Raw genomic sequence first — 27,842 nt, 5'->3', positions numbered from 1 at the left:
GCAGCTGTACCTTCTCTTTTCTCACCTGGTGTTGGTGTAGATGTGTGGCCAGGTATTCGGTTCAGAAAGCAGCCACAGCCTGAGCAGCACTTCCCTGCCTGTGAAGGGGCATCTGCAGCCCAGACCAACTGTACCAGCTGGGAGTGTGGATTTCCAGGTGGGGAATCTGCCAGGTCCGGAGGCAGATGCTTTGTGTTATGGCTAATGACCAGTGACACTGAACTCCAGCTTCCCGCAACAGAAATGCTGTGCCTTGTGCTGCTTCACCTCTTGATGCTTTCCTTAGAATAACCGAACAAAAACAGTTTAATGTTACTAGAAACTTTAAAGACAAGAGTGTCTGATTCAGAGTTCAGAAAGCAATCTGATACCTTATTAATGAATTGCAACTATTTGTGTTGAAATGGAAACTGTGCGGGAGATAACACTATAAACTACTTCTTTTTGTCAACTGTACAGGTTGCCATCAGCTTTCAATGCCAGGTACTTAAACAGCAGTGTGATTATTTAAAACAAACCCAAACTTCCCTCCGATTAAGTCTGTGTACCTGTCTTTTATGCCCTTCTGTTCCCAGTACATCTGTGTGTCCTCTACACCTGTCTGGGCTGTTCCAGCTTGTTTCTAGCAAGCTGTATTTTCTAAGCTGTCTATGGCAAGTTAGTGTCTTAATTTTGATTAGCCAAATGGATTTCAAAGTGTTCTTAAATGACTGAGGTCTTGTCTATGTATAAACTTGACCTAGTTTAGTGAAATGTTTATATAAAGGATTTTTTAAAACTTTTGCTTTTATGATCATTTATTTAGGATTTACTTGAAAGGTCTTCCTAATCAGATTTAGCTAGAATTACTCTTTAAAATAGCAATAAGAGGAATTACCGGTCTTTTGCTAACCTGAACTAAATCTCTACCAATGCATCATTTGCAGAGTCAGGAGATGATAAAAACTAGCTGCTACAGACCAGGATTATTTTGCTCGATGAAGAAAAGTTTGAAGTAGCCATAGAGTGGATTGTGCATGCAAGTGAATTCTCAGACTCTAGTTCATGTGAAAACAAGGTGCCCTGTCAAGTAAGCAGCATGTACAATTATATAATAAGGTAATAATTCTTAAAGTTGTGAAAACTGACAAGCACAGCAGCAAAAAATCCCTACTTAGATTTAGGAGTCGAACAGTTATTAGTATCTACAGCTATGCATCAGATTTATGATCACTGGTGTATTTTTCCAATATGTAAATTTAAGTATGGAATTTCTTTATCCGCTTCGGTCGCATTAGATATTAACCACTGACTTTGAGACGTGTTCATATTTGAAAGACTTGTGTAACTCATTTGCTGCAGTATCCTAGTGAAATTGCAACTTAGGTTAGATCCTTAAATAAAGTACGTTTGTAGAAATACTTGTTTAAAGTATTAATGGTGAAGCTAGGGTTTGTGGGGTGTAGTTTGTCTCTTATGTTATTAACCAATCTAATTACAAATGTTTTAATTACAAACTAGGTGCTAGCACAATTCTGGATTAGATGCTACATACACCAAACTTTTTGTGGAAAGTATCTGACTACTCCAAGTACTTAATGAACTTCAGAGTCTTAAACTTGTTTTCAAGTTTCAAGCTTGAAAAGTTCAGCTTGTTCTTGTTCGTCAGGCTTGACTCTACAAATTTACATCAGCTGATTCATCGTATTGTGGATATTAACTGTTGTATCAAGATGTGCAATTTACTTAGGAGTTAACAGAGAAGCTGATGGTGTCACAAGTTCTCGCCTGTTCGTGTTGTGCTGGCTGTCCTCATTTCAAGTACGTAATGTATAGTTTGCTAATGCTGTTTCTCCATAAAAGCAGTAGTTATGTAAATATCAAAAAAGATGGATTAGACATTAAAATGACTGAATATTTTGAATTCTTTGGAGAATATTTCTCAAGACTATTCTACTAGATATAATTAAAGTTACATTGCTTCCTATAAGTAGTGCTTATCAGTTTTAATATCTTGTTTATTGGTACATGAATCACTGTTGGCTTTCTGAGTTTCAGTAGCATCATTTAGAGTGATATTCCGTCCTAGAGGAGGAGAATTACACTTTATTAATGGTTTTCAACAGGATGGTTGGTGAATCTTCAAAACTATTGAGGCCTACATTATTTTAATGTAAGTACTTCCTTGTGGGAGTAGTTTAGGAATTAGTCTGTAGGTAAAGTAATCATAATAAATGCAACTTGACATGCCCCATCACTGCAGTTAGGAAATACGTTACATGAATTCTGTTCTAAACAAATGCTATCTATGAACAATAACTTTTGGAAGAATCTAGGAAATTATGTGGGATAACTCTTTAGCTACTGAAAAGTCATTATTAGGCAATAATTTCTTGATATATCTAGTAACAAACTTGAACAACTAAATGAAAATTGTCATATTAAAGTTCCAGTGGGAAACTTAGTAGGCCTGGCTTGTACCCAGAACTGCCTCGCCTTGCCTGGACTGTTTGCCAGGACTGTGCTGCGTGTGATCCAGATGTTCTCTGTGTGAGCACTGCAAGTTGGAGGGAAAAACAGCTTTTACTGAACACCCAGCTGCTGATCCTTCAGGGACCCTGAACAGTTTGTAGGTCACTGGTACTACGTGGGCTGGCAAGTGCATTTATTGTATTAAGAAAATCCAGTAGGAAGAGTAGAATTATTTATTCTGGTCATTGTTTAATGACAACAGCTAATACAACCTAGGAGGTAAACTGCCCAAGTGACCAATAAAATATTCCAGGGATTTTCACTATTCCCACGTGTGCAAATTAAAAGAATTTTCTAAATCATGCAGCTAAGATTTCCAGGTAACGTTAGTGCCATGATTTTGCATGAAAATTGCATGGCAATCAAGATTTCTTGATGCTTGCTCAGAGTCTCCTTTCATCTTACCAGCTCTGCAAATGGTAGCCTGGCAAGTGGCTCCAACACAGCTTCTGTGGTTGGCCCTTTTTTTGGGGTAAAACCTCAGAGTAAAATCTTGCAAAAAGACATGCAATTACTAGCTATACTCTGCCAGATTATTTTTAGATTGTTCTTTGTAGCTGTATTAGTTTGGGTAGTCATTAAACCTTTTCCTAACTCATGCCGCCATTGCTGTTTATCTCAGTACTGCCAATATCTTCTGGCACACTGATCAGGTAGTGTGAATCCAGAAACTACAGTTCTTGAAATAAAGGTGTTTAGGAGAGCAACTCTGAGATGCCTGCTCTGCTTTAGGCAAGTCCTCCTCAGATGTCCTTACTGTTTGAGTGGCAAAGTCGTCTCATACTTGCCTGTTACTAGTGAGACTGTGTGTTGCACAGCAGTGCTGCATGCTGTCTTGAAAACAGACTGTTCTTGAGAACTCGACTGTTAGTGGGAAGGAAATGAGGTGAACTGGGCGAATGGTTGGACAGCAGATTACAGAAATTTCCTGCTTTCTGACAGGTAATCTGCAACGTGCAGCAGAAAAAAAAATCTCAAAACAATTCCGTGTAACACCGTAGCCTTGTCCCGTGGAAATGCTGGTTCTGCGTGACTGCACTGGTGCACCACAGAACTATCTTGATCCACAGGATGACTGCAGCACAGAGCAGGGTGCCAAGCTAACTCATGAACTGCATGTGTTACATGTGCTCCTAAAACTGATCTGCCGGCTTAGCTTTGTTGAAAAGGAATCCATTACATACTTCGAGACCACTCAGCAATATGCATCAAGCCATGGTAAGTGATGGTGGGTGAGAGATTTGCACCCAAAGTGCACTTTTCATCCAGCTCAATAATGCTAATGTAGATGTGCTGAAGGCTTCCAGATCAGTACACAGAGATTGGTTCTGTGTAAAGTTGTTGACCTTTAGATTAGTTACAAGGACTTTAAGAATCATTTATTTCAATAAGCTGGCATGACAGGGAGTAGGAAGCATAGGAAACATTCAGTGTCCCCCAAGCCTTAAAAAATTTAGTGGTTGTTACTCTTTCTCAAAAGCCTAAGAGCTGGAGTTCATTTCAAGTTGCCTTTAGGCCCTTTTTGATAAAATCTAACACTTTCCAAGTTGTTCTCGGAGGGTTAGAGAATATTCTCTCTTTTTTTTTTTTCCCTTCCCCTCTGTTTGGGGGGTAGCAGTTGTTAGCAAGAGCTGGGATTTCACATAACCATATGCCTTCAGGCTGGAACTTGCTGGATTTGCTTATATTAAAGCTGATGCTCGCGATTTTATTGCAAACTGCAAAGCTAAGGAGCCTTACTTGCTTTTTTGCTGGGTTTTACTTGTTCTGTTTTTAATACCTCTAGGGCTGTGGAGCTCACCTAGTCTCTTAAATGGGAAATGATGCCTTTTCACAACAGAACTAGAGTATATGCCTTCTAGGGCAAGCTTACTTTTCAGAACATCCAACAGAAGCTGCAGAGATGTGGCTTTGCTGTGTTACACAGTGGTTACTTAATTTGCATGTTGGCGGCTGCAAATCAAATAGGGGATTAGCTGGGAAAGAAAGCAGGAGTGAGGGAGCGAACTGCGGCTCCTGGTTGATTACTGAACTTCCACATGGCCTTGAACCCTCCCTCCCTCTGAGCGTTTAGTTCAGACTGGGAAGAGCTGCTGGGTGCTGCCCCCTGAACTGGAACAGAGCAGCAATTCACCCAGTGCTCCTCTGAAAGCTCATCTGGTGAACTAGCTGATGTTACCTTAAATTACCTCTCATTTCTGCCTGCTGATGCTAAAGGATGGATTTAAAAAGAACAGATAGCAGTGTAATTCCAGTGATGTGTGCACGCAGTTATTAATCTTAGAACTAGTTAAATTCGGCAGACTGCAGCAGTTCCCTTAATACTGTGAATCGCGGTTTAGTTGAATGAAATGCCGTGTTTTGTTCACGGAGCTAGCAGAGCACAATTTGTGTCCAGCCGGCCCGGTTCTGTACGTGCTGCCGGCCCTGCGCCTGCATCCCCGGCTCCGAAGGACCCTCCCGGGCGGCCCGACCGCGTTCCGCGGGGGCTGCAGCACTCGCAGAGCCCAGATTTTGCAAGCAAGCTCTGGAGCGCTGTTGTAGAGCGAACTGTGAAAAAAGCGTTAATGACCCATTAGTGTAGAGCTCAAGAAGTAGTGTGGTTTGGGTTTTTTTCCCCGGTAAGAAGGAGAGCACCGGCCCGCCCTGTCCGCCGGCGCCGCTGCCGCGGTCGGGTCGGGTCGGTCCCGCCGCCCCCGGGAGCTCCGCCCGGCCCCGCCCGCCGCTCCGCGCCCCGCTCTCCCCGCAGCGCTACCTTAAGGGGCTGGTTGACATCAGCCGAGCGGGGCGGGCGGTGTGGGTGGGATTTCCTGTGCTGGAGGTCAGCTGCTGCTGCCCGGCCCTCTCCCGTCCCTCCCTGCCGCCCGGGTCCCGCTCTCCCCGCGCCGGAGGGTCCCCGCATCCTCCCGGCTCCCTCCTCTCGGGTTGGATTTACATAGTGATGTGTAAACTACAGGATGCCCAGCAGCACTGGCAAGAGGTTTAAACCTACTAAATACATCCCTGTCTCCACAGCAGCTGCCTTATTAGTGGGTTCGACTACTTTATTTTTTGTTTTCACGTAAGTACCGCTCTGGCGGAGGGGGCCCGGGCGGGGGGAGGCGGCGGGGCTGTCAGCTCCCCCAGGCCCTGCCGCTGCTGGTCCTGCTCCCCGCCCGCCTCCTGCCAGCCCTTCCCGGCTTTGCTTTGCAGAGGCTTCTTATCTCTCCGTATCGTAAAATGTGTCTGACAGTCAGATCCACCATTTCATGGCACCCAAACCCTATCAGGCTCCTGCAGCTGCCGGCTGGGGACATCAAAGATGCCAATTAACCGCAGCCCCGCGCTCTGTGCAAGCAGCGCTGGTGTACGGGAGAGAAATGCATCTCCAGCCACAGCCGCCGTGCTGCCGACAGCCGTGAATCCAGCCTGTTTTCTCTGCCCGAAGTCTCCTCTGGTTCAGGAGGCAGCACTGGCCTTTTCCATGAGTCTCTCGTGTTTTGGGGCTCATCTGGCAGAGCCGTATGAAGTGGAAGGAATCATATTCTGAGCATTATGGATTCTACATATCTTTATGTAACTGTCCCTAAAAGGCTGAGGATCTAATGATCAAATTGAGATTTGCTTTAAGGAGGGAGGGGGAAACTTTTTCCTCCCCTCCCTGTTTCCTCTTCTCTCATTCCTTTCTCCCTTAAAAGCAAAATTGAGCTCTGGCGGTTGGCTTGCAGATCTCCTGTAGTTATATTAATATGTGAGTGGTGTAGTGCTTTAGCTTTCTGTTTCCTCTCCTTTTATATCAACTTGAGTTATGCAGCTTGCTAACCCTTCCTATGCTGGGGTAACGGCAGCTTCCCTGCAGAGGTGCTGGTGGTATTTTGAGAGAGATGCCTCAAAGCGGCTCCGAAATGAGCTTTGAATAAGCTGCTTGTTAGGAAGGTGAAAAGATTGCTATTGGATGTCAAGATTTATTGATTCACTTATTTTGAAACTCTTTTCCGTATTCTCCCATTGCTATTTTTGACGGAGCTCAATGAAGCTGTTAGAAGCAGAAGGGTATATAACAGTGGGAGTATGTGTCTATGTCTTTATCCTTCTTGGCTTGGCTGTGGTATTCTCGACGTTTCAAAATGCTCATTACTGCTATGGTGCTCTTAATGGAGGATTTCGGAATAAAATGCAAATGTTTTGTCTAACAGTTTCTTAAATCAGAATGTGTTTTGACACTGAGTTCCGCTCTTGACTTAATGTGACTCGATTTCTTGTTGCTTTTTCTAATGCATTTGATGTGAACAACTGGTAAATCCTTTCAGGATCTTACACTGTTTCAGCCCTTGAACTGGTACAAGTATAAGCCCATCATTCATCATTTGGGCATCTGATTATAGCTTGGCGCTCGCAGGCAAACACAAGACTGAAGTTGGCTTCTGTGATGAACCTGGTTGTCACTGGTGTTGTGAATATTTTTTAAATGCTTTCATGATCAAAAAAAGGGCTCTTAATGCCGGCATTTACTTTTCCTGCATATTGAGAAATGGATGTATGCAAAGGTTGTTTTGGAAGCTGTATGTTTGTTTTCACATGATACTTCCAATGTAGAGCTACAAATTGCTTGGTGATCTAAGACTTCCCTGGTAACACAGTTGTTGTTGAAACATCATTTTGGCAGCAGGACATCAACTGAGATGTTCATTTTAGAACTTGTTACTGAATGGAAGAAGCAATTTGCTTTAGTCTATTACTGTATTTCAAACTTAATTCTGCTCCCTCTTTTATCTGTGAATAATTACATGCAAAATGAAGTATTTTAGGATCTCTCCATATTGTAACTTGGCCTGTGCGTGTTGAAGTGTTAGTAAACTTCTGAGGACTGTCCCAGACATACGTTCCTGGCTGCTGCCAAGTCTTGCATGTACTAAAAGTAACACATAATTGAGCAACTGTTGTCAGGCAGTATCTGAAGCCCTGTCCATTCAAAAATACTCAAATACATTTGTATGGAATTGCTGTTGTGTTTTTCTTTTTTATCCTGGGCAGTTTTAGTAAAATCTTTGTCTTGGAATCAAATCAAGTAGTGTGCATGAGATTGGTGTCTTGTGTGGTGGTGGGCTTCCTTCCCCTTCCCTGAGCAGCTCTGTTTTTTCTCTTTTTCCACAGGCAGGGTTTTGTGTCCTGAAGATCTTTTTGTTGTGATATGTTACTCAAGGCAGAGATAGACCTGAATTTCCAGGGGTATTGATTTGCACCATTCTTTTGATGTTAGATAGACCTCTGAAATGCAGCTGTTGAAACACTGGCTGAAAATTCTTTAAGCACTGGTGTTGGTACAAATCCATGCTTGCTTGTCATAGCACAAGAGCGTAATCAGATGATGTACATGTGTTTATTAATTCTTCATTTGTGTCATTAAGCTCTAAGGCTGCTGTGTCTGTTAATGAACTAACCAGTGCATATATACATGAAACTGATGATGGATTGGACTCAGATACCAAATTCTGTGTGCAGATCAGCTCAGTGGGGCATCAGGGACTCAAGCAACCTCAGTGTGGTGGGACTGGATAATGGATGTTAGTTATTATGTATGTGGAAAAATTTATTAATAACTTTTTTTAACCACTTAATAGAAAAAAAACATCCTGTTAGGGTATGCAAACATTTCTGAGTAACACGCATGAAGAACAGAGGCTCTGACTCTGCTTTCTCCTTAGACGTGTTTGTGGGCTCAAGCCACATGTTATGAGCATCTTCTGCCAGATAAAAAGCTCTTTGAACTTGAAGGCCAGGGTTAGCTTTTTAGCAATGTAGTCTTTATCTTTTAGCTTTCATACAAACACTTTTGCTAAACACCAGGAGATAAAGAATGTTTGAAATACACAGTATCCACTATTGGTTCATGGTGGTGATGATCAGTGGTACTCTTTAATTTGGAAAAAGTCCATTAGAGATTCTCCTTTATTCTTTTTTTCCTCAGCTGATTATTTAGGATTCACTATATTGCTGTTATATTCCTTCTGGTTTTTTTAGGGGGAACTAAACTATTTAGCTATCAAGATTATTGCCTGGAAAGGCAACAAAATATTGCAGTTGTATTATCAGAGGCTTTTAGCTCTCCATGTGTGTTCCTTGAATAATAAATACAAGCATGTGAGTGGGTGGTCTAATTTGTCACAGTAGGAGAGTAAACAAGCATTAAGTCTAAGCACTATGAAGGAACATATCAATAATGTTATATATAATGATTAGGTTAATTTACTTATATGAACAAATCAAACGGCATAATGAAGGAAGAAACAATTCTTATTAAAGTGGCAAGAACCCAGAGTGATTCAGTTGTAGCGCACCTGAATTTATTTCTACCAAAACCTTTTTTCATCTTTATATTTCTCATAGGGCTTTGTGTTAGAGCAATGACAATTCCAGTGAAGTCTGGGCTCTAATGCCTCAGACAACTGACTGCTGTGATTTAAACCGTGGTGTGGTCACGCAAAGACCGAGTTCTGAGAACATCCCACCTTCTTTTAGATTGCATAACTTCAGTGTTAGACAATGCAGCTCAGTTGTCAGTAAGTGTAATTCCATAAAACATAACGTTACCTAATGAAATGTTACAGTTGGACTCTAAGATCTTAAAGGTTCTTCTCCAACCTAAATGATTCTATGATTTTTCTAGAGATAATAGTTTTCTTCACCTGCCTCAGTTGCACTACATACTGTGGCTTTCAGTGCTAAGAACCTCTGAGTTAGTTCAGCAGCATCTGGACACAGCAAGCTAAAACAAACGGCTTTAAGGAAAAACTGTGGCTCCTTTTAGTGAGGAGAAAAAATACTCTTCATTTTTTAATGTATATTGTAGACTAGAAATTTCTGTTAAAATACCCGTTTTCAGACTGTGTTTTCTGTAGCAGTCAGTCACTTGAGCATCTTTGAGGTATGGCAGAAAGATGTCATTCATAGCAAAGATCCAGGTGGCACTGCTTCTTTGATGTAATGGTAGTAACACCGCTGCATATTGTTCCCTTAAATGGGGTAATAAAATAGATTCTTCTCTGAGTGAAATGAAAGCAAAAGGCAGGTGAAAACTCATTCAGCCAATACTGAAAATGAGACTTCAACTTTGTTCTTAGAATTCCTAATGGGAGGTAATCATAGATTTACACCCCAGACACATGCGGTTGGCACTCTAATGCAGTCTGCAACACGGGCATTTCATATCAATAACCCTCAGAAAACAACTGGGGAGTGGTAAATTGGTGCAAAAGAGCAACTGAAGTCAAAGTCGCAGTAGGGATGGAAAGAAAATAGAGAAATAGCCTATACCTTTGCTATTGAGATGGTGGAAGGAGTACTGGGGAGGAATGGCTGGTAGACTGAACTCAGTAGCAGGGCTGGTGGGTTTACCTGAGCGAGGAGGAGAGCTGGGCTTCACTCATGAATGTTTAAACAAAATCTGATATTTCCCCCCCCCTACTTGTATATCATCTCACTGTATTTCATGAACTAGAAAGACTCAGCATTTCTGCAATGGCTTGAACATATGTATTAGCTGTATATTAATTCAGATGCATTTACATTATGATATATACACTTCTTAAATCTTAAGAACACCTCTCTGCCCCCAGTTATATGTTCCTACACTGGAATAGCTCTGATAAATATATAATAGCATTTTAAAGTTCACAAATACGGTAGGCTCTCTGGGTGGTAGTTAATGGAAGCATAATTATATGTGTACCTAAAATTCTTGAACTATGTATTAAATCTTATCCTCCAATGGCTTGTAAGTGTTCATAGATCAAAAGAGAGGAAAGCATCATCTGCTTTTTCAACTTGGGTTTGTTCAGTCACTAGCAAAGGTCAAGCTAATAGAAGATCATCTTTGCTTTAGTGAATATGATTTGTATCCAAAGATGTTTTTCTTACCTAAACTATTTTAAGGACTTCAGTGAACTACAGTTCCAGATGTTCACTTCTGCCAGTTCCGTGTTCTGATTTCAGTCAGAACAAATGATCAAATATGATTTTAATTGCTGAACTGATAAGGGACCAGCTTCACAAAGTATGCATTCACTGACAGCTGTGCAGATGACACTATATGGAGGAAAAACGTGTGCAAAAAGTGTGTAGCAGTTCAATCAGGTGAATTTCAAAATAGACTTGACACACAAACACTGATTTCAAGTAGTGCAGTTTAGCCTCCTGAGTTATCTTAACATTTTCCATCTTAAACGCCTCTTTAATGGCAGGTTCTCCCTGTCCACTCTACTTGCGATCCTGATAAGGTGAGACTTGCCATGTTGACCTGGGTCATCTCAGTTGTCATGTCTGTCAGCTTCTGAAAAATATTTGTTCTTGTTATGACAAAGAAATGTCATTTTAAGCTATGGACATTTCATCTTGGTATATAATTTTTGTAAAGAGAAAGAGAATCTAGAGAAACATGTCGCGCAAGATAAAAAGATAGGCAATCTCAACAGGAAAGTCCATTGAACTCAAGTGTGAAAAGTCTCTTTTTCGCCCACTGAAAGACAGCTCAGTTTTACTGTTTTTAACCAGTTGATTCTCTCATTTTTGCTTCCAAGGGGACCGGTAAAGCTGTCAATATAGGACACTTCTGAAAGCTATCGAAATTCATTCATTTAGGAAGAAAAAACCCAATATTTATTATCAACAGGAATATTTGTTCTTCTTGTATCATGGGAGAGGGAAAAGGAGAATCATCGTTGTTGATGGCAGTAAATATAGACTTCTCCAGCTGCGGGCTGCACAGATATCCGCATGCAGCCCTCAGTGGTGTTTCACCACTCACCGTAGATGTAATTTTAAAGGCAAAAGAGCTAATGCAGTGAAAGTTATTCCTGTTCGTGGGCCATCCATAGCTGGACTCAGTGTGTGACTTCTGCCAGTAGCAATCTCCTGGTTTTCCTAATGAGGAAATTAAGGATGTATGGAAATAGGAATGAGAGTGTCTCAATTAGATGAGGGTGGACCTCTCAGCCTTGGCACATGAATATACAAGCAACTTTTCTATTTTTGCTTAAGATGCTAATTTAAATACTGTCCAAGTTTGTTCAAGTATGCCACACATGTATCCTTTTATAATAGAAGCAGTCCTTCCAAAACTGTTCAAACAACATGGGAACTAAATTGGTTTGTTAATAGCATGAACTAAGGGATGCTACTGTTCAAAACAAATACACTGAGAGCCAGATACACTTGGTGACCTTGGAGGTCTGGGTTTTGAGGTTCATTATCTGGGACAATTGCTAGTTATGAACTTACAATTTTGTGTAAACAACTTGTTCTGTTACTAGGTGTTTTTTAGCTGAACTCAGCTGCAGGACCCCGTGGTGTAGGGATCTGTGTGGAACCTGTCAAAGACGACCTAGAACAGGCTTTCTGTTCTTACCTTATTAGTGTATAAGCTACAAGGAAACTTTTCAAGGCCTACAAAGGGAAACTATGAGTTTTGTTTATCTTGTATTAGGAGATGTTTGGAATACAGTAATAAAGTGGTATAAGCCAATTTAGAGCATGAAACAGATGCATACTGGAGAGTATAACCGGTGCAAAAGTGGAACATTGATTTACCGTCCTTTGATTTGAGCCAGTAGATACGAGACTCTTCTCACTAATCCAAAAGTAACGTTCAGTTTGGCTGCCCTGTTACAGAGCTACTATTAGTTGATCATTTGTCAGTGAGAGCTGCTAATGAAATTGAAAGGAAGAAGCATGGGGCCTGGAACAATAATGCTGCCGTTTTTAACGGACATTCTGTATTTTTCTTTTGCGAAGAACAGCATGGACTGGAAAACCCTAGTTAGCCTAGATCCTGTTTTATCATAGGAGAAATAGTTTTGGGGATCCTTGCTTGGTGATTGCAGTAATTAATTCAAATGAGTACACCACAGCATATTGCATACTATATAAATCTTCAGCCAGTAATCTGTATCCAGAAAGAGGATTTAATTAGTCACTGCTTGTTCTTCTGCAATTACTAATGCAATTTAGCTAGACTTGTTTCAAAGCTGTCCAAAGCGCCCAGAATTCTGAGCTGTCAACCTGTAATGCAGGCGTTAGTGGGTACCTGGCTCTTTGTTTTTCTCAGGATGGATATTATGGAATAAATGCTACAGTAAGTCATACGTCAATATATTGCAGTGGTTACCATGGTTTTCTGTTTGTGAAAGTGTAAACGCAGAATTTGTGGACTTTATGTGTGAAATCCTTATGAAATATCTGTACTCTGCCGTTGTGTGTTGCGATCATCCAGTAACAAAGGACAGCGGAGCCAGGTGCAGAAAAAAGACCTCTTGAATTTTAGATCTAAACACCAAAGCAGCTGTTTCCAGTGTACATGTGCACCATTTTATTATGTACTTTAATACTGTATAAAGTCACAAAAGTAGGAAATGATGTCCTGTGTTGCAAGAGGACAACAAGCTCAATGGAGCAAGGCAAGCAATAGGAAGGTGGGAATACATGAAGTACAGGTTTTTGTCTGGTCACATATAAAATTATGTCATTTTTTGATGAAGGGAGGCATTCATAGAAGCTGACTACTCAGTAATTCCCACAGAAATAAAGTTTGTATGTGCTGCTTCGAAACTTCTACTCTACAGAAAACCCCTGTATGCATTCAGACTAAACTAATTGCAGAATATTCTTAAATGAACAAATTACTTTTTAAGTTGGAGCCTCACAAAGCAAACTTGAAACTACTTAAATATATAAGGGCTTTCATAAATAAAGTCAGACAAAGCCTTACTCTCCCAGGATTCTTAAAACTAAATTGCCATTTGGGTTAGCTCTCTTTCATGTCTTCAGGGAAATAATCCAGCGTAATATCTATATCAACACAATTTAAATACAGTGCTGGGAATAAGGAAAGCTTGGGCATTTCTATAAACAAGCATCATTTTAATTTAAACTTGGGTCAATCACAGAAATGCTTCAACATGGAAAGGTTCAGCTTAAAACTCTTCTGTCTCCTCTGATCCCAGTCAACTGGGAGAGGCAGGTATTTTCTTATGGAAAAACACTTCCTCTCCCTCTTTTCAGCCAGTTCAGTTACAGAAGTTATTTGGGATTATTTTCATGGTGTATAACTTCCCTTTCATTTATTTTTTTCCTCCTGAGATCTCATTTTGCGTGTTTAGCTTTCTCTGAAGATGAATGTTTGCCCTAGCAATAAGACTCTCCAGATGTGTTATGATCTAATAACGCTGAGCGCCAGTGGTTAACCCTTGTCTGCTGTCAGCAGCCTGCTGAACCACCGCCTGTGTTTTACTAAACCCAGAATTTGATGATGTAGTGTCTTGGCTCCAAGTGACAGGAGCCATCGGTTGTGTAGGTGGGTGCGCTCGCCCTCCGTGGGGTTTGTGCTGCCCAGAGACCTCCCTCTGGAACCACTGGTAACTTGGCTTCTCCTGCAACATCCCAAAGTGCAGCGGTGGAATAGGGACTCAGGGCTGTCTGTGTAATCATCTTCATGTGGTCAGAGCTGTGACTTTGACCAGTTACTCTAGGAACTTGGGAATTTTTCTTTATTATTTTAAAAATTATCATCTAATTTCTTCCTTGTATGGTACATATGTATTCTTTTCTCTTTGAAGATCTTGCTGCAGGCCTTGCCTTATTACCTGGCCACAGGGAAGCAAATTACTTTTCTAACCGATCACTCATTGAATGTAGACGGAGGTTTGTGGTTCAAGTTGGCAATCTGGGTTCATTTTTAGGAGTTGTACAGATATTAGCTCTGTCTTTGTGCTTTACATCTGCGGCTCACACAGATCTCTAGGATGGGGTTGGGATTTGGCTGACAGGACTGATTTTCTTTGGGTATTATGTGACATGCAGTCCTGATGTTGCCTTGGTTAAAACTGATTCGCAAGACCCCAAAGGCATGAACTCTTTTCTGTATACGTGCATTTCTGTTAAAGAATCTCGTCTCCTTTCTGAACTGTGATCTAGGTGACAACTGGAATTCACCACCGTCACAAATTTTAGTGGATGAGAAATGTTATTCTGGTCTCTACCTCCAAATCAATTCTATTTCTTCCCCATCTTCAGCTGTAGGTTGGTATAATATATATCAGCTATAGAATGTAGTTATAATTTAGTATCCTAATTCACAGGATCATTAGTTTTCATCATATTCATTAACTCTATTTACACCATAGGCTAATTACTCTGCAAAAAGCCAAGTACAAGTGTGTGCAGTAACACAGCTCTCAAGAAAGATTTCATACTGTGCATTTTAAAAGAACGTTGTGTGAAGTGACAGCCTCTGTCTATAGCTTTTAAGTTGATCAGTGCACAAGGAGGCTGGCTGTGCACGTCTCACATTTGATGTAAATGGCTAACAAGTCTTTGTGGTAAAACCAATAAAAGCATCAACAAGCACTGGATTTTTTTTTTCAAATGGCCAAGTTTTGATCATTCTGTAGGAAGAGGAATATGAAATGGCTGCTTCCTGATACATAGTCCGAGTCGAACAGAAGGAGATGTGAAACCAGTGAATCTGCTGACGTAACTCCTAATTCATGTACAGAAGTTGTAGCATCTGCAGCAGCCAAGGGGATTAATATTTGCCACAGAAACGTCAAAGTGCAAAGACAATGCAAGACTGAAATAATAGGAGTTGCTGGGTGTGGCCATTAAGTCAATGTGATTTTTATTAAATTGTGAAACAAAACTTCTAGTCCATTTCCAGACACATTTCCAAACTGCAAGGACCACCTCAACTCCTCTTTGCAGAGCTCAGCTGAGAAGGTACCCTCATCTTCCATAATACATTCCTTTCAAAAGTTAAATTTTGAAATAAAAGCCTGGCTACATGAGCAATGCACTCAAGAAGCTGGGGTAGGGTAGAGGAGGACAGATGGACAGAGTTTCTTTGTAATAACAAGAGGGTTGGTTGCTTGGCGTGGGATGGTTCTGCTCTTGTCATCTTTGTGTGTTTTCAGAAAATGGCATTTGACAGATTGCAGTGGTTATGAGATACAAGGTCTTACACGTCATAGTGAATTTGGCCCTGATTATGATGATAAATGATGTTTTCAACAGGTTGGGAAACATCTGCTTTCCTTCTCTAATGCTTGAGCTGAAGAAGACCAGATAAAATATAGCATAGTGATGTTTTGTTTCCCATTTGGGCCCTTTCTGGTCGGAAGCTTTGAGTGTGTTCAGACGCCGCCTTGGGACCCGTCCTGCCCTACACAGGGCCATTTGTGATTCTCATTTGGGAGCTGCCCAGGAGACACCATGACTCACTCAGAGGGCATGGCCGTAAAAGACACAACCTGGAAAAATGCTGGTGTGTATGTGTATGTGTATGCATTTTAAAATAATTTTGTGTTAGTAGTATTATTAGGGCCACTTAATGCCTGGGCTCCGGTGTGAGAGGCACCGGACAACTGCTGTATTGGTGTTTAAGAAGTTTCACGTGTATGTGCCAACTTCAGACTTGCGCTGTGTCAGCCCAGGACTCAATGGTGACCATTCTTTCAGAGAAGGCTTCTGAAGATATGGTTTATTGTAGAGTTTCTTCTCCATCTAATGTCAGTTTGGGCTATCCCCAAATGCAAGGGACCATCATGCAACAAGACTTTTTTGTTTCTTTAACACTTAAATCTGCATGAATATATGAATATGGAGATACATGTACTAAAGCTTCATTGTCTGTCTTTAAAAGTTTAATGGTAACACTGTAGTCTTTAAACTTTAATTTGTATGTCATTCAACAGTGGCTAATTACTTTTGCCAAATTTTTCTTGCATTGTATTACAAAAGCTAGCGGGATAGAGCTAATCATGGTATCTGCGGTTCAAGAACTGAAAAATTAATGATTCCTTCTCTAGCCTGTTGTGTTCGTTTTATAATTCATATCTGCTAAAACAGAAATGCACTTCCGAGTGAGCTGTTGTCTCTCCATTTACTATCTAGGGTTTTTTGGTTTTTGTTTTTAGTTCTTCCCTTGGCCCTAGACAGCTCCTGAAGAAGGTGGTTGCCAGACGCACATTTTCTTCACATACCATTTCCTTCTGACTCTTTACCCTTTGTAGTATCTGGCCCCAGGACTTGCGTTGATCCCAAACTGTGTACCTGTTCTTGCAGACCGCTGCTGTGACCCGTGACTTCCAGCAGAACCTGAGTGCAGGGTTTACTCCTTCAGAAGCCATGGAGAAGTGCAGGGGTTTTAAGCATCATAAGCAACTACTTACAGCCACTCTCCATCTCAAGGAGAGGCACAGATCTGGACTAAGCACTAACCCCTTTAGACAACAGATCTTACATTTTCTATGTAACTTCAGAGTGGTCTTTACAGTCACTCTGGGTGTTCCTGGGCTATCTGTCTCTCTCTTGTCTGGCTCTCGTGCTGGGTGTTTTTTTGTTGTTCTCAGTCTATCTTGACAGGTGATCTCCAGATCAGTCAGTTCAGGTGGACAAAGCTTTTTTTCCAATACACACACACAGGGTGATCCACTGCTTGTTTACATTCTTCTGAAATGCCAGAGTACAGAAAAGAGATTCAGGGTTATGAGGTGCAATTGAAAATCGAGTCCCATCTGTTGAGCTGGAGTCGCTTTTATAGGTTGATGCAATGATTTTTCTGTATGGAAACTGCAGGTGCTGTCAGTGGGTCACTGTCTTTATTGTGACTCTCACACACTTGGTATCCACTCCAAAGAGGCTGACCAGCATTTCTATCTTGTTCCCCAGTCAAAAGTTCTGTATTCTCAGTCTAACTTTACTTCATCCAGAAAAGCAGGCAGGGTTGGGTCTGGTCAGAGCTGTGTAGCGATTTGCCAGTTACATTGTCCCCTTGTGAACACAAGAGCATAGTGATGCATTCAATCCTGCTTTTTTTTTAGTGATGAATACATTTCATGCTTTTGTTTGCATCTTTCAGAGTAGCATTATTTATTTGTCTTGCTTCAACTGCTTTGGAAATGAGGAAAAGCTATTTTGAGTGTAATATCTACTTGGCATTTTAAAAAGTGTCTTTTCTTGCCAGTTTTCTTCTTGGTTCCCCTAGAAATACTTTTCAGTTGGGCTGCTTCTGCCAGTGTGTATCTTGTGAGATGTCTCCAGGCCCGCACTGTGTGATGGGTGGATGGCTGCACGGCTGATGGGGGATTCGTTCCCCTGGGCAGGCAAGTCCTGCCAACTCTTCAGTTAGAAAACTTACGGTTTTAATATACATTCTATCTTCTAGTCCCAGTTTGGCCTCTTCTTTTGGAAGATGTTTCTTTGGAGCAAGGAATGATATACTGTGATTTAGGTTTGGGTGTTTTTTTGATTTAAAAAAGAGTTTGCACATTTTATGGTGGTTAATTAAAAAGGCTGCATCTAATTCAGACTTCTCCCCTTAGTTCCCATCTCAATTTTCTTACTACGCCTGCCTAAATAACTGGATTAAATTATGTAAGAATTACACAGGTGGGATGAAGCCCATCTAAAGCTAGAACCTGATTCACACCTCCTGACATGCCAATTAAAAATCTCACTGCAGAGTGATTATTCCTGGGTGTTCAAGTGACCACATGCTTGCTTTAAATCCCTTGGAAGGCAGTTGGTCCTACTGGCTGATTGTGTTACTTCAGTTTCAACATGCACATTAGCTTTCTTTTTGTGCTTATTTAACTGTACCTTGGAAATAGCCTCCTAAAAATATAATCAATAAATGAGCACAAGATGGCTGCTGCACTACACACTTAAAATGCTGTTATGTATTTGAAATCTAAAATTATTTATTTGAAATCAAAGAAAACAGAAAGAAAGAGAAAATCAGAATCCCTAAGGGGAAACTAGTGCATGTTGAAGTCTCTTGTCATGGCCTATTTTATTTATAAATATAAAAAATGTTAAAACTATTTATGTTCTAGAGCTATGGCTGGTCCAGTGTTCTTTGTCATTCTCCCACAATGTGACAATAATCCGAAAAGTATGTTTCCATGTGGATACTCCAAGGTTTCAGGTGTGTTATATTATAAATGTGTATCTGGAAATAAACCGCCAATCTCTGGTTTTGGGTGAGCCAGACTCTCCTCAGATTCCCTGGGAGCTGGCGGAGCCCCAGCTCCACAAATTAACGCTCAGAAGAGGCTGTTTGTAGGGCACAAGTCTCTGCAATTTGTAGTGTCAATTTTATTTGTTTTTTTTTTTTAATTAACACTTCTTAAAGTGTGTCAGCAGAGTGCCAAAAAGACAAGACATGATTAGCTAAAACATTTTATTGCAGCATATGACGCTGTTCCATATATCATGGGAACATGGCACTTAGATACAGCAATGTTGTGTGTTTTTTTTCTTACTATTGTTCATTTTGTGGCCAACAGCAATTTAAAATACTCTAAATAGCAGTTCCTGTCAGGAGACCTGCTCTGTGTGGGGTCCCCTCCTCCGGCCGCATTTCCTTCAGGAATTATCCGCCATGGGATCTCCCCCTGCTCTGACATGGGTGTTCGCAGGGCTGTTCCTCACACTTTTCCTCACTCCTTGTGCTGTTTTGCCCTTTCTTTAAATGTAATATCCCAGGGGTGTCTCTCTGCCGTTGGAACTGGCGGGAACTGGCTGTGTCCGGTGTGGGGCAGCCCGGCCTCTCCTCACGGATCAGCTCCCCGCCAACTCCTCAGCTCGTAAACCCAATCCCCACAAAGATAAACATTTCTATGTAGATGTTCCAGCACTTCTACATGGATGTCAATCTATATCACAGGAGAAGGAGACCTGGACAAAGTAATGATAGTGACAAGAACAAAGTCAGTCCTTTTGACCTTCATCATCCCCAGTTGCACCACCGAGGTCAGTCCAACACATTGTGAGGAAAATTAATTTTGTTAATTTTTTTCTGCATATGAACTACTTGGTTTTTAGTAGCTTTGGGTTTTGGTTACAGGGCTGCAATTTTTAGGAGTTTTCCAGAGAGTATCTGCTTTTCCTCGAGGGGCAGGAAAAGGTTTAAAGATGAAGAGGCCACACACACTGGCGTCCATGTAGGAAAGGGACAAAATATGAAACTTTCACCAGTTTTCCAGGGGTATGTCTGAATAACTTTGCAGTTGTACCGAATTACTGGAGAGGAGAGCACACAGTAAGGGAAAAGGAGGAATAATCATCTTCTGTCAATGTCAATAAGAGTGACTGGGTCAAAAGCTGTGAAGAATGGAGTTTCCAGAGCAGAAATACTGAAGTTTCAGCCTAGTTCACAGTTTTTTCTTTTCCCAGCCTGAAGAATTCCATCATAATTGCCTTTACTTGTAACTACACCTGTCAAGAGATGACACTGTTATGCATTAAACTCAGTAGGTGTGATGGCAGTGTGTTTCGCCTGGCCAGAATGGAGGTGGCATGTGTCCATCTTCTAGTATTTGCCCTGCTCTGCCAGCTTTTTCCTTTTCCAAACAGTAAGATTTTAACTTGTGTGCATAAATACTGGCTAAAAATACCTACTTCTTCACAAACACTGTATCATTCAGGAAACTAGCAGAAGTCTGCTATGGCATTCTGGATTTTTTGAAACACTTTTACTTTTTGTAGCCTGGATTCCTAAAGAAATGAGACTTTATTATGTTTGTTTGTCTGTCCATTCCTTCCATTCTGAACTTTTGAAAATACATACCCATTTCTATCAAGTTCAATAAGGGCACCAAAACCTTTAAGATCATAAAATAAATTCGGTGAGCACAGAAAAGAAGCCATGGATTATTGCGCTGTTGAGGGAATAGCTTTCATGTGAACTCAAAACTTACATCTGCACAGATCTCCATCCACGTTGGAAAACTGCTCAGCCAGGTCTCAGGTATGATTTCCCTTGTTTGCCTGGTAGGGGAACATGAAGGGAAAATGGAAGAAGAGTTTCTTCAGGGTTATGAGGTAATAGTCTGACGGAGAATGTAGAGAAGGCTTTGATATATATATTTATGTATACAGAGGCAATATACAAAGGAAAATGTCAAGAGTATGAGCAGTGATTGCTCGAGTGCGGTTGATGTTACAGAATGATTCAGGATGCGTATCCATGGGAGGCATTTGTTCATCTGCTCATGAAATCTGTTGTTTCATCTTAATATAGAGGAGTTCTCAGATCACCTCCCTCTATAATTAGAAAAACCACATTGAGTGTAAACCCAATTGACTGCCCTTCCTGGGCCCCTTTAAAAATACCGGAGAACTGCTTTTAATGCCTCTGTTTATTTTGGTACAGTATCCAGACTGCTGGAAATATGTTTATAGCACAGTCTAATGAGCTGAGGCTCCTCTCTAAGATTCCAGTGCCTCATGGCTGGATAGAAAAAGCTGATGCTCTCTAAATATGTATTTATGTCAGACCGGCTTGCTCTACAGTTAATGCCACGAGAAACTGCCTATTTAATGCCACCTAAGCTAAGCTTGAGCGGGAGTTGTTCCTCAGCATATCCTAGTTACTGTGGCATTCATTTACTTGTGTGGTAGTCAGATTTATCAACACCAAGTCTGTGCTGTGAACATCACCAGTTATATTAGATCATCTGTATTTAAGCTTGATGACTTCATGGGAAACCATTTTAATTTGCCGACTACCTGTGAAGCATGCGTTCCAGGTCAACTTTGAAATCTGGTTAATGTTTTAGATGCAAGAAACCCAGGTATATGAAAATAGTGTTATTTACATTGGACTGGAGTTATAACTCTGCTGTGAGCGCCTGGAGCAGATTTAAGTGAGGTATAAGCTGCTCTTCAGCATGCTGACAGGCTTTCTACCCACTCAAATGCAGTGGTTTTAATCTCTTATTCTTCACGCTTTGTCTTTTCCGAAAGGAAGTGCATTTCACCTGATGCACAATGGCTTCATTAACTGGAAGAGAGTTTTGGAAAGTGCACTTTTTGATGGAAATGTCTTCCATAGCAGGGAGAAAGATACTGAAGCCAAAAATAAAATAAAAGTTTATTGTGAAATGCAAGGATTATGCTTAACATTGAACAGATAATCTTAATAGTGAAGGATTGGAGTCATTTGGGTCAAACTTGCTGCTCGAAGTCACAGCGGGTTCCCAAATGGTTTAAAAAGCCAGTCTGCCACATCTACTCCCACTGCATGTGTGAATATCACCCTGCCTCAAGTTACTCGTGGCTTGCAAGGAGTTGGTGATCACTCTCCCTTTTCTATCCAGGCTCAGACCATTGGACTGGTCAGCTCTTTCTCCCTGAAATCGGGTGATACGGAAAAGCTGGCATTCTCTTCCCATGCTCCAAATCTAAAACCCCCTGCAGAAGCTTTATTGCAGTGGATAGATTCTGGTGGTGCATTTAGCGTAGACAGAGCATGGAAGTGTTTGCTTCAGTGCACGTTGGAAGGAACTGAATGGCAATGTTTTCCACTGTGCCCCTGAAAAGTGTCTATTGTATGTTCACTTTTAAATCGCATGCAGTCAAAAAGCTAATATTAATAATGAACTCTTCAGGTTGGATGGAGAAGAGAATTGATTTGGGGTATAGAATAACCTTTCTGTCAGTGTGTTGGCCAGCCCTGCTTAATATGATTAGTAGTTAAATGCTTCTGAATGTCAACAGAATTTAGGCATTTTAAATTATTTACAGGTCTTTGAAAACACTATTCTCATACAATGACAGCATTTTAAGGAACTACTTTTTTGAATTGTAGCTGGAACCAATATCTGCTGAAGCAGTAGCTCTTTCAGTACATGGGGGAGTTGTTGCCAGGAATATATTGAATATTTGAAGTCCAAATTGGATGTAGCAAGTCTACTTGGCTCATTCAGTAACTTGTTAGCAAAGCATAAAAATCCTGCTGGAGCAAACTCATCCTTTGCTTTCGAAGAACATTCCTGTTCTTTATTGAAGCAGTTTTGGTTTTTTGCAGAGGGAATCTCCTTGTGTGTGTGTACTAGCGGCCTTTAATAGCCACTGTCTGGTTGGGGCTTTACAGTGATCAGCTGTACAGTGCAAAGGGCTTGTCTTCCATATTCGACTCCTTACTTGCCTTTTTACATGCTGAAATTACTTAGAGAGCAGCAGCTTCTCCGAGGCACAGGCAGATGGCCGGGCACACCTGCTGGAAGGGAGGGCAGCACTGCGGACAGATGACTCATCGGCACCTTAAAATTATTCTATTATAAGCAGAAATTGCAGCTTCCTGAAGCAGGCAGACGTGACCCTTGCGTACCCAGCTCCACTTCAGGCATCTGGCCTTTTTTGAGCACCTGGCAATTGTCAAGGCTGCTGTCTCATCCTGGGATGCCTTGAACTATCCCTGCTGTTCACTGAAGTGGTTTTTACTTACACAGGTAAGGCCCAAATGACCATTCGGTATTTCATCTGTGTTCTTTTGATGAGCTGACAAGCAGTGCTATTCCTCATACCAGTTCTTTTTGCTGGTTTACAGGGCAAACTTGCATAGGAGGGAGGAGGAGTGAGAGGTAAGATGAATCTGAGTGCTTTGCTCGCTGTTCTGGGTGTTCATTTGGCATTGGCAGTTTCAGAAAGGTGCTCAGGGGGCTGGCAGGGAGACTTTGCTCCCCAGGAGTGATGCCTTAGAGACCTTTATTTAAAGTCCTTGGGCAGCAAGAGGGAGCCTGTCCTGTTTTGTTTCTGGGGAGAAATATAATCCAGGGTGAGCAGAAACAGGTGGACTGTGTCAGAGGTCCAAACGAAGAGGCTAATCAAAATTCAGATCCAAAGGCTTACATGTGTTTTACACATGTGCCAAGCTATATAAAAAGCCTGGCCTGTATAAGCTTTTTTAAAACACATTAGAAAAATTAAGTGACTCTCATGCATCTCTTGCTGACTTCAGTTCTTTCACTGGACAAGCGATTTTATTGATTTAGGGTAGTGCAAAGGAGTATTTGGAATTTTAGTAGAACTGATGTGTTTCTTTGTGTCATCCTGAAAGAATTATGAAGTCTTGAATAAATAATGCAAAGGACTGAAGTTGTCATGATACTGATATTTAATACAAAGAAGATATCTAGTTACAGTATAGGGTTTTTTTGCATACCTGGTCCGTAACTGAACAGCCAATATGTACAGAACACTTTCTGGCCTGTTTTCTTTCATCTGAAGTACAACAAAGAAAACATAAGTGATAAACTGCAGTATGGTGATAACCGGTCTCATTCCTCTGGCTGTGTGAACAACTAAGCTTCTGAAGTGGGTGCTAGTATGGATGCAGACCAGAACTAGGGATTCCCATGCTGTAATTTGTAGCTTCTTCAGTCACTAATGTGTACTGCATGACACTTGTATTCTAGTTACAAAATTTCAAAATGCACATCCTCAAAAAGTTATGTTCTTAATGAAAAATGCAATTAACTTGGCTGGAACTTTGTTCTTCTATCTGCTTTGTGGTGAAAGGGAGCAAGTACTTGGCTTGATAAGCACTTGTGCCAAGTGTTCTTTTGAAAACAACAACAAAAAATATTATGGCCCATAGTTATTTTCAGCAGGGCCTTGTTTGGAAAGCAAATAGGACTTCAAATTAAATAATTGCTCTCCACGGATGGAAAACATGTGGTTTTTCTTCTCCCATGTGTACTGCTCAGTGCTTCAGTGTTATACTAAACTCTTTTAAGAGCCAGGATGCTGTTGGGTTAATCAATGAAAATGGTTTTCATTGATTGCTGTGGAAAGAACCAACTGGTTTAATTAAGGCAATGCCATGTGGATCTAGAAGAGTGACTATTGCTCTGCATATTTTTAATTAAAATAAAGAGCTTGCCAGTTTTGTAAAACATAAAACGTTTACTTTTTTTAGCTTCTCTATTTTTTGCTCTGTCAAAGTAGAGCAGATCACCTGTCCAAATTGGAGCCTTCTATGTTGACACAAAGGCTTGTAGAGGGCTGCCCAGCTTTGGGATGCTGGAATTAAAAAATAGTTGTAATGTAGTCAAAAGCAAGTACTTTCAGATGCTTTTGCAGCTCTCAGTCAGTCTTTCCTGTCTCTTAAACTTGCTTTCCTTGTTTCTGTGAGAAAAGCTTCCAAATGCAGGGAAATTGAACAAATATAAATTACAGTCTATTCTTCTAATATTTCCCGGCCACTATGTGAATAGGAGGAAAAACATGGCAAAGCGAGACTTCAAGGAGTACAACGGTTACAAACCTGTGTGTGTTGAAGACAGAAGTAAGAACTGAAATTACTAAAAGCTGTAATGGTTGTTGGAGGTTGTTTAATGATGGGCAGAAGCTGGCTTACCCTCTGCTGCTTCTGAAAACACCACCAAACCTTCTCTCTTGTCGTGGGCCTCTGCTCCTGGCTTGTGTAAGCACTGGTCTCCTGTGGCAAAGTGGAGCTGGTTTTCATCCAGAGGGCTTTCCCCGGTTCAGTTTGCTGTGTAACCAGTAGCATAGAGGGCTGGACTGCGCTCTCTGCGGTTGCCACTGGCGTTGGCACAGAGTTTTTGTGAAACTATGCCCTGAGCCTCCCTTGTGCATTAAATTACTGTTTTGTCATTTAAATTACAGGTTGCAGTGGCAAGCTACCTTAATCGTAATTATCCCCAACACTTCCATTATAAGACCTTAGTTTTTAATTCTGTGAAACCAGGCATTTAGGTCAAGAAATATTCTTCACGCTGAGGAATTTTGTGTGTGCTTATGCTAAACCAGAATGATGTTAAGAAGAAATGGTTTGCCTCTCAGAAACTTGAAGTTCAGAGAGAGCAAACCTTAGGGACTTGAAATGGGACAACAGATTGGCTTGTGCGCTGGGCTTTTTCTGTCCTTGTGAAGATCTTCCTGAGCTTGGCCAAGGTTTTAAATCTCTACAAAGAGCAGTGGGGTTTGTATTCGGTGCCTGACTCTTAATGCTTCACCCTGGTGGAGCGTGGGCTGCTGGCCCTGGCCTGGGCTGGCAAGTCTGGACACTGTGAAGGAGACATGGGGTAGGGAGGGCACTTTCCAATGTTGCTCCTTACCCAGCTTTGGAACTTGCTGCTGTCAGAAACAAGAGCAAAAACATTTCCTCGTGTCTTTTCCCAGTGCTTCTGCAGTGGGTGATTAGGGAGCAAGGCTTTGGGGGTGAGGAGATTGAGGCAAAGAGCCTGAAAGTAGCTAGGGGAGCTGTTTTCAGATCAATGTGTGATTGCTGTCTTGTTTTTTGGGAGAGCAATGTAATATATGTGAGACTTTTAGCTCTGAGCACTATGAACGTCGTGTTACGTTTGCATTGCAGCTTTCACTGACTGCAAAATCCCAGGGTCGCTGGAAAGTCTGCTTCTGAGGCCACACAACGTTTGGGGTTCCCGTCTGCAAAATCAGACTAAGATGGTGAGGTTATAACAACTCCTAGAGTGTTATAATGATAAACGCTAATGTTAGCAAAACATTCATATGAACTTAATTATAACAGAGCATCCAAGAAGGAGAACAATTCTCTATTGAGTACAGAATGTGCGTAGCATGCAGCAAATATGGCCTGAGGCCACACGTTGACGGAGTACAAGGAAAAGAAATACTTAAGAGCTACCTGCTCAGTGAGCATGCTTCAAGTAGCAGCAGCCCTTTAGGGAATATAGGCAATAAAGAGATTAAATTTGGCCTTCTTGTTACATGCAAGTGACTTTAAAGATTCATGGACAGTTTTATTCCAGCAGTCCAATTTTCTGAGCGCTTGCCTTTATGCCAGGATTGTCACTTCAATGTTTTTCAAAAATACAATGATGAATATGAACTTTCAGTGTCAAGTTGCAAAAGCAAGAGCTGGGCTTGGGGCTGGTTTTCCTCAGTCAATTATTAGTTTGAGGAAGGTGAGAAATCCAGTAATATAGATATAAAGTGGAAGAACTTGAAGGTTATTAAGAAATTTGGTTTGCCTTGGATTGCTCTGGGTTCTTTCAGTGTATTTTTTCTCTTTATTGTTAAAATCATCACAGCTGATCTTAGAGTAAGAGATGTTACTGCATGCAGAAATATTAGGAAAAATGCTTCTTCCCCCAGGAATTATGGTAAAGTCAATTAATCTTAGACACAGCCTATTTTTACAAATAGAATTATGGTTTTCAGTTTGTTGTGGTCACATTTCTGCAAGACTAACTTGGATAGTTCCATCTCTCTCTTCTAAAAAAGGGGATTGTGTGATGTATTAAGCAGTAAGTACTATCATAAATTGAAGTCTTATATTTTAAGAACAAAACCTTAGGCCTCCTTGCATTCTACAGGAATGTTTAATATTTCACAAGTTTTACTCTCTTACAATCCTTTATGACTTTATAAGTTGTGAGTTTATGGATTTGAGTTCATTTTTTTTTTCTTTTATAACTTCATATAGATTGGGTGAAAGCAATTATTACTCTTTGACATAATTACAAGCATAGCAACTATTTGAGACAGAAATAACTGGGGTTTCAAATTCTTGCATGCAAAGCTATTCATCTACTAAATAAATCAGTCCCTGATGGAAGGGAGGGAAGGAATAATCACCATGATTTTGTAGCACAAGAAACAAGGGGGATATTGTGTCCTAAAAGCATGACTGCACAGATTTAAGGTATCTTTTTTTTCCCCCCTCTAGTGTTTTTAACTAAGGCTTAGCAAAAAAAAAAAAAGCCAAACTGTATGTCTCTTAGGCTGTGAGATAAGGATAAATAACTTCTTGTTTTAATTCAGAAGGGGGTTTAGAATTAAAAATATAGTGTGAGAGAAGGCTAAATGGGTTAAAAATTTGGTTTTGATGACATTCTGGTTTCTAAAGGTGATTAAGAAAGTTACTTTCTTCCTGCAAGAATCAAATGAGGGCTGGTGGCAGCAGTGGGACGGGTGGACAGGAGTGGGATGGGAGGACACGCAGCTGGGAAAGCGGTTACTGTTCCAGTCTGGCATAGTATAATCAACATTTCTTTATTCTATTGCAAGAGCGAGCTTGAGAAGACAAGTAATTAAATTGTTTGGTATTTAGAGTTCTTTACATTCTCACATTTGTCGGTTTGCATTCTGAGAACTGTGGGTTTCTGTCTGTACTGACGGCTGTCGCCTCTGTGTCTCCCCTTTGCATGAGCAACAAACCATGTGCTTAAAGCTTGTGTGTCCCCAAAGGACAGAAGGAAATGTTTGAACCATTTATTCTGAAAGATAATTGTTGCTCTAAGCAATCCCTCAAAGTTGACACTTAAAATTGACACTATTACATTGATTTGAGTGTAAACATATGAAAAATGTTATGATATTGGAAAAAAGAACATTTACACTAAGAATGCCAGTTGTGAAACAGTCATGATCTTTAAATCATGCTTGCTCTTGTAGGTGTCTTGTTTAGTTTTTCTGTATAAATATGGTTAAAGAGTTCACATTTTGATTGTTGGAACTCTAGCGAGATGAACAGTTAGGGGAGGATAGTTCTACCATAGGACAATTCT

At 40.9% G+C, this 27,842-nt stretch overlaps 1 protein-coding gene across 1 annotated transcript in view; it reads left to right on the top strand.

Annotated features, from left to right (window-relative positions):
- Positions 1–5,468: 5,468 nt before the first annotated feature.
- The window catches only part of ZDHHC8 (zDHHC palmitoyltransferase 8), a gene marked incomplete at both ends in the record, with an annotated part of 96,081 nt that continues 73,707 nt past the window's right edge, over positions 5,469–27,842 (top strand). The window contains one exon of the mRNA XM_080355402.1: positions 5,469–5,572. Coding sequence (XP_080211528.1) covers positions 5,469–5,572 — 104 coding nt within the window. The remainder of the gene's footprint in view (positions 5,573–27,842) is intronic.

The sequence above is a fragment of the Nesoenas mayeri genome, assembly GCF_963082525.1.
Source record: "Nesoenas mayeri genome assembly, chromosome: 17".
NCBI lineage: Eukaryota > Metazoa > Chordata > Aves > Columbiformes > Columbidae > Nesoenas > Nesoenas mayeri.
The sequence above is the reverse complement of the archived record's forward strand: the minus strand, read 5'-3'. Positions and strand labels throughout refer to the sequence as shown.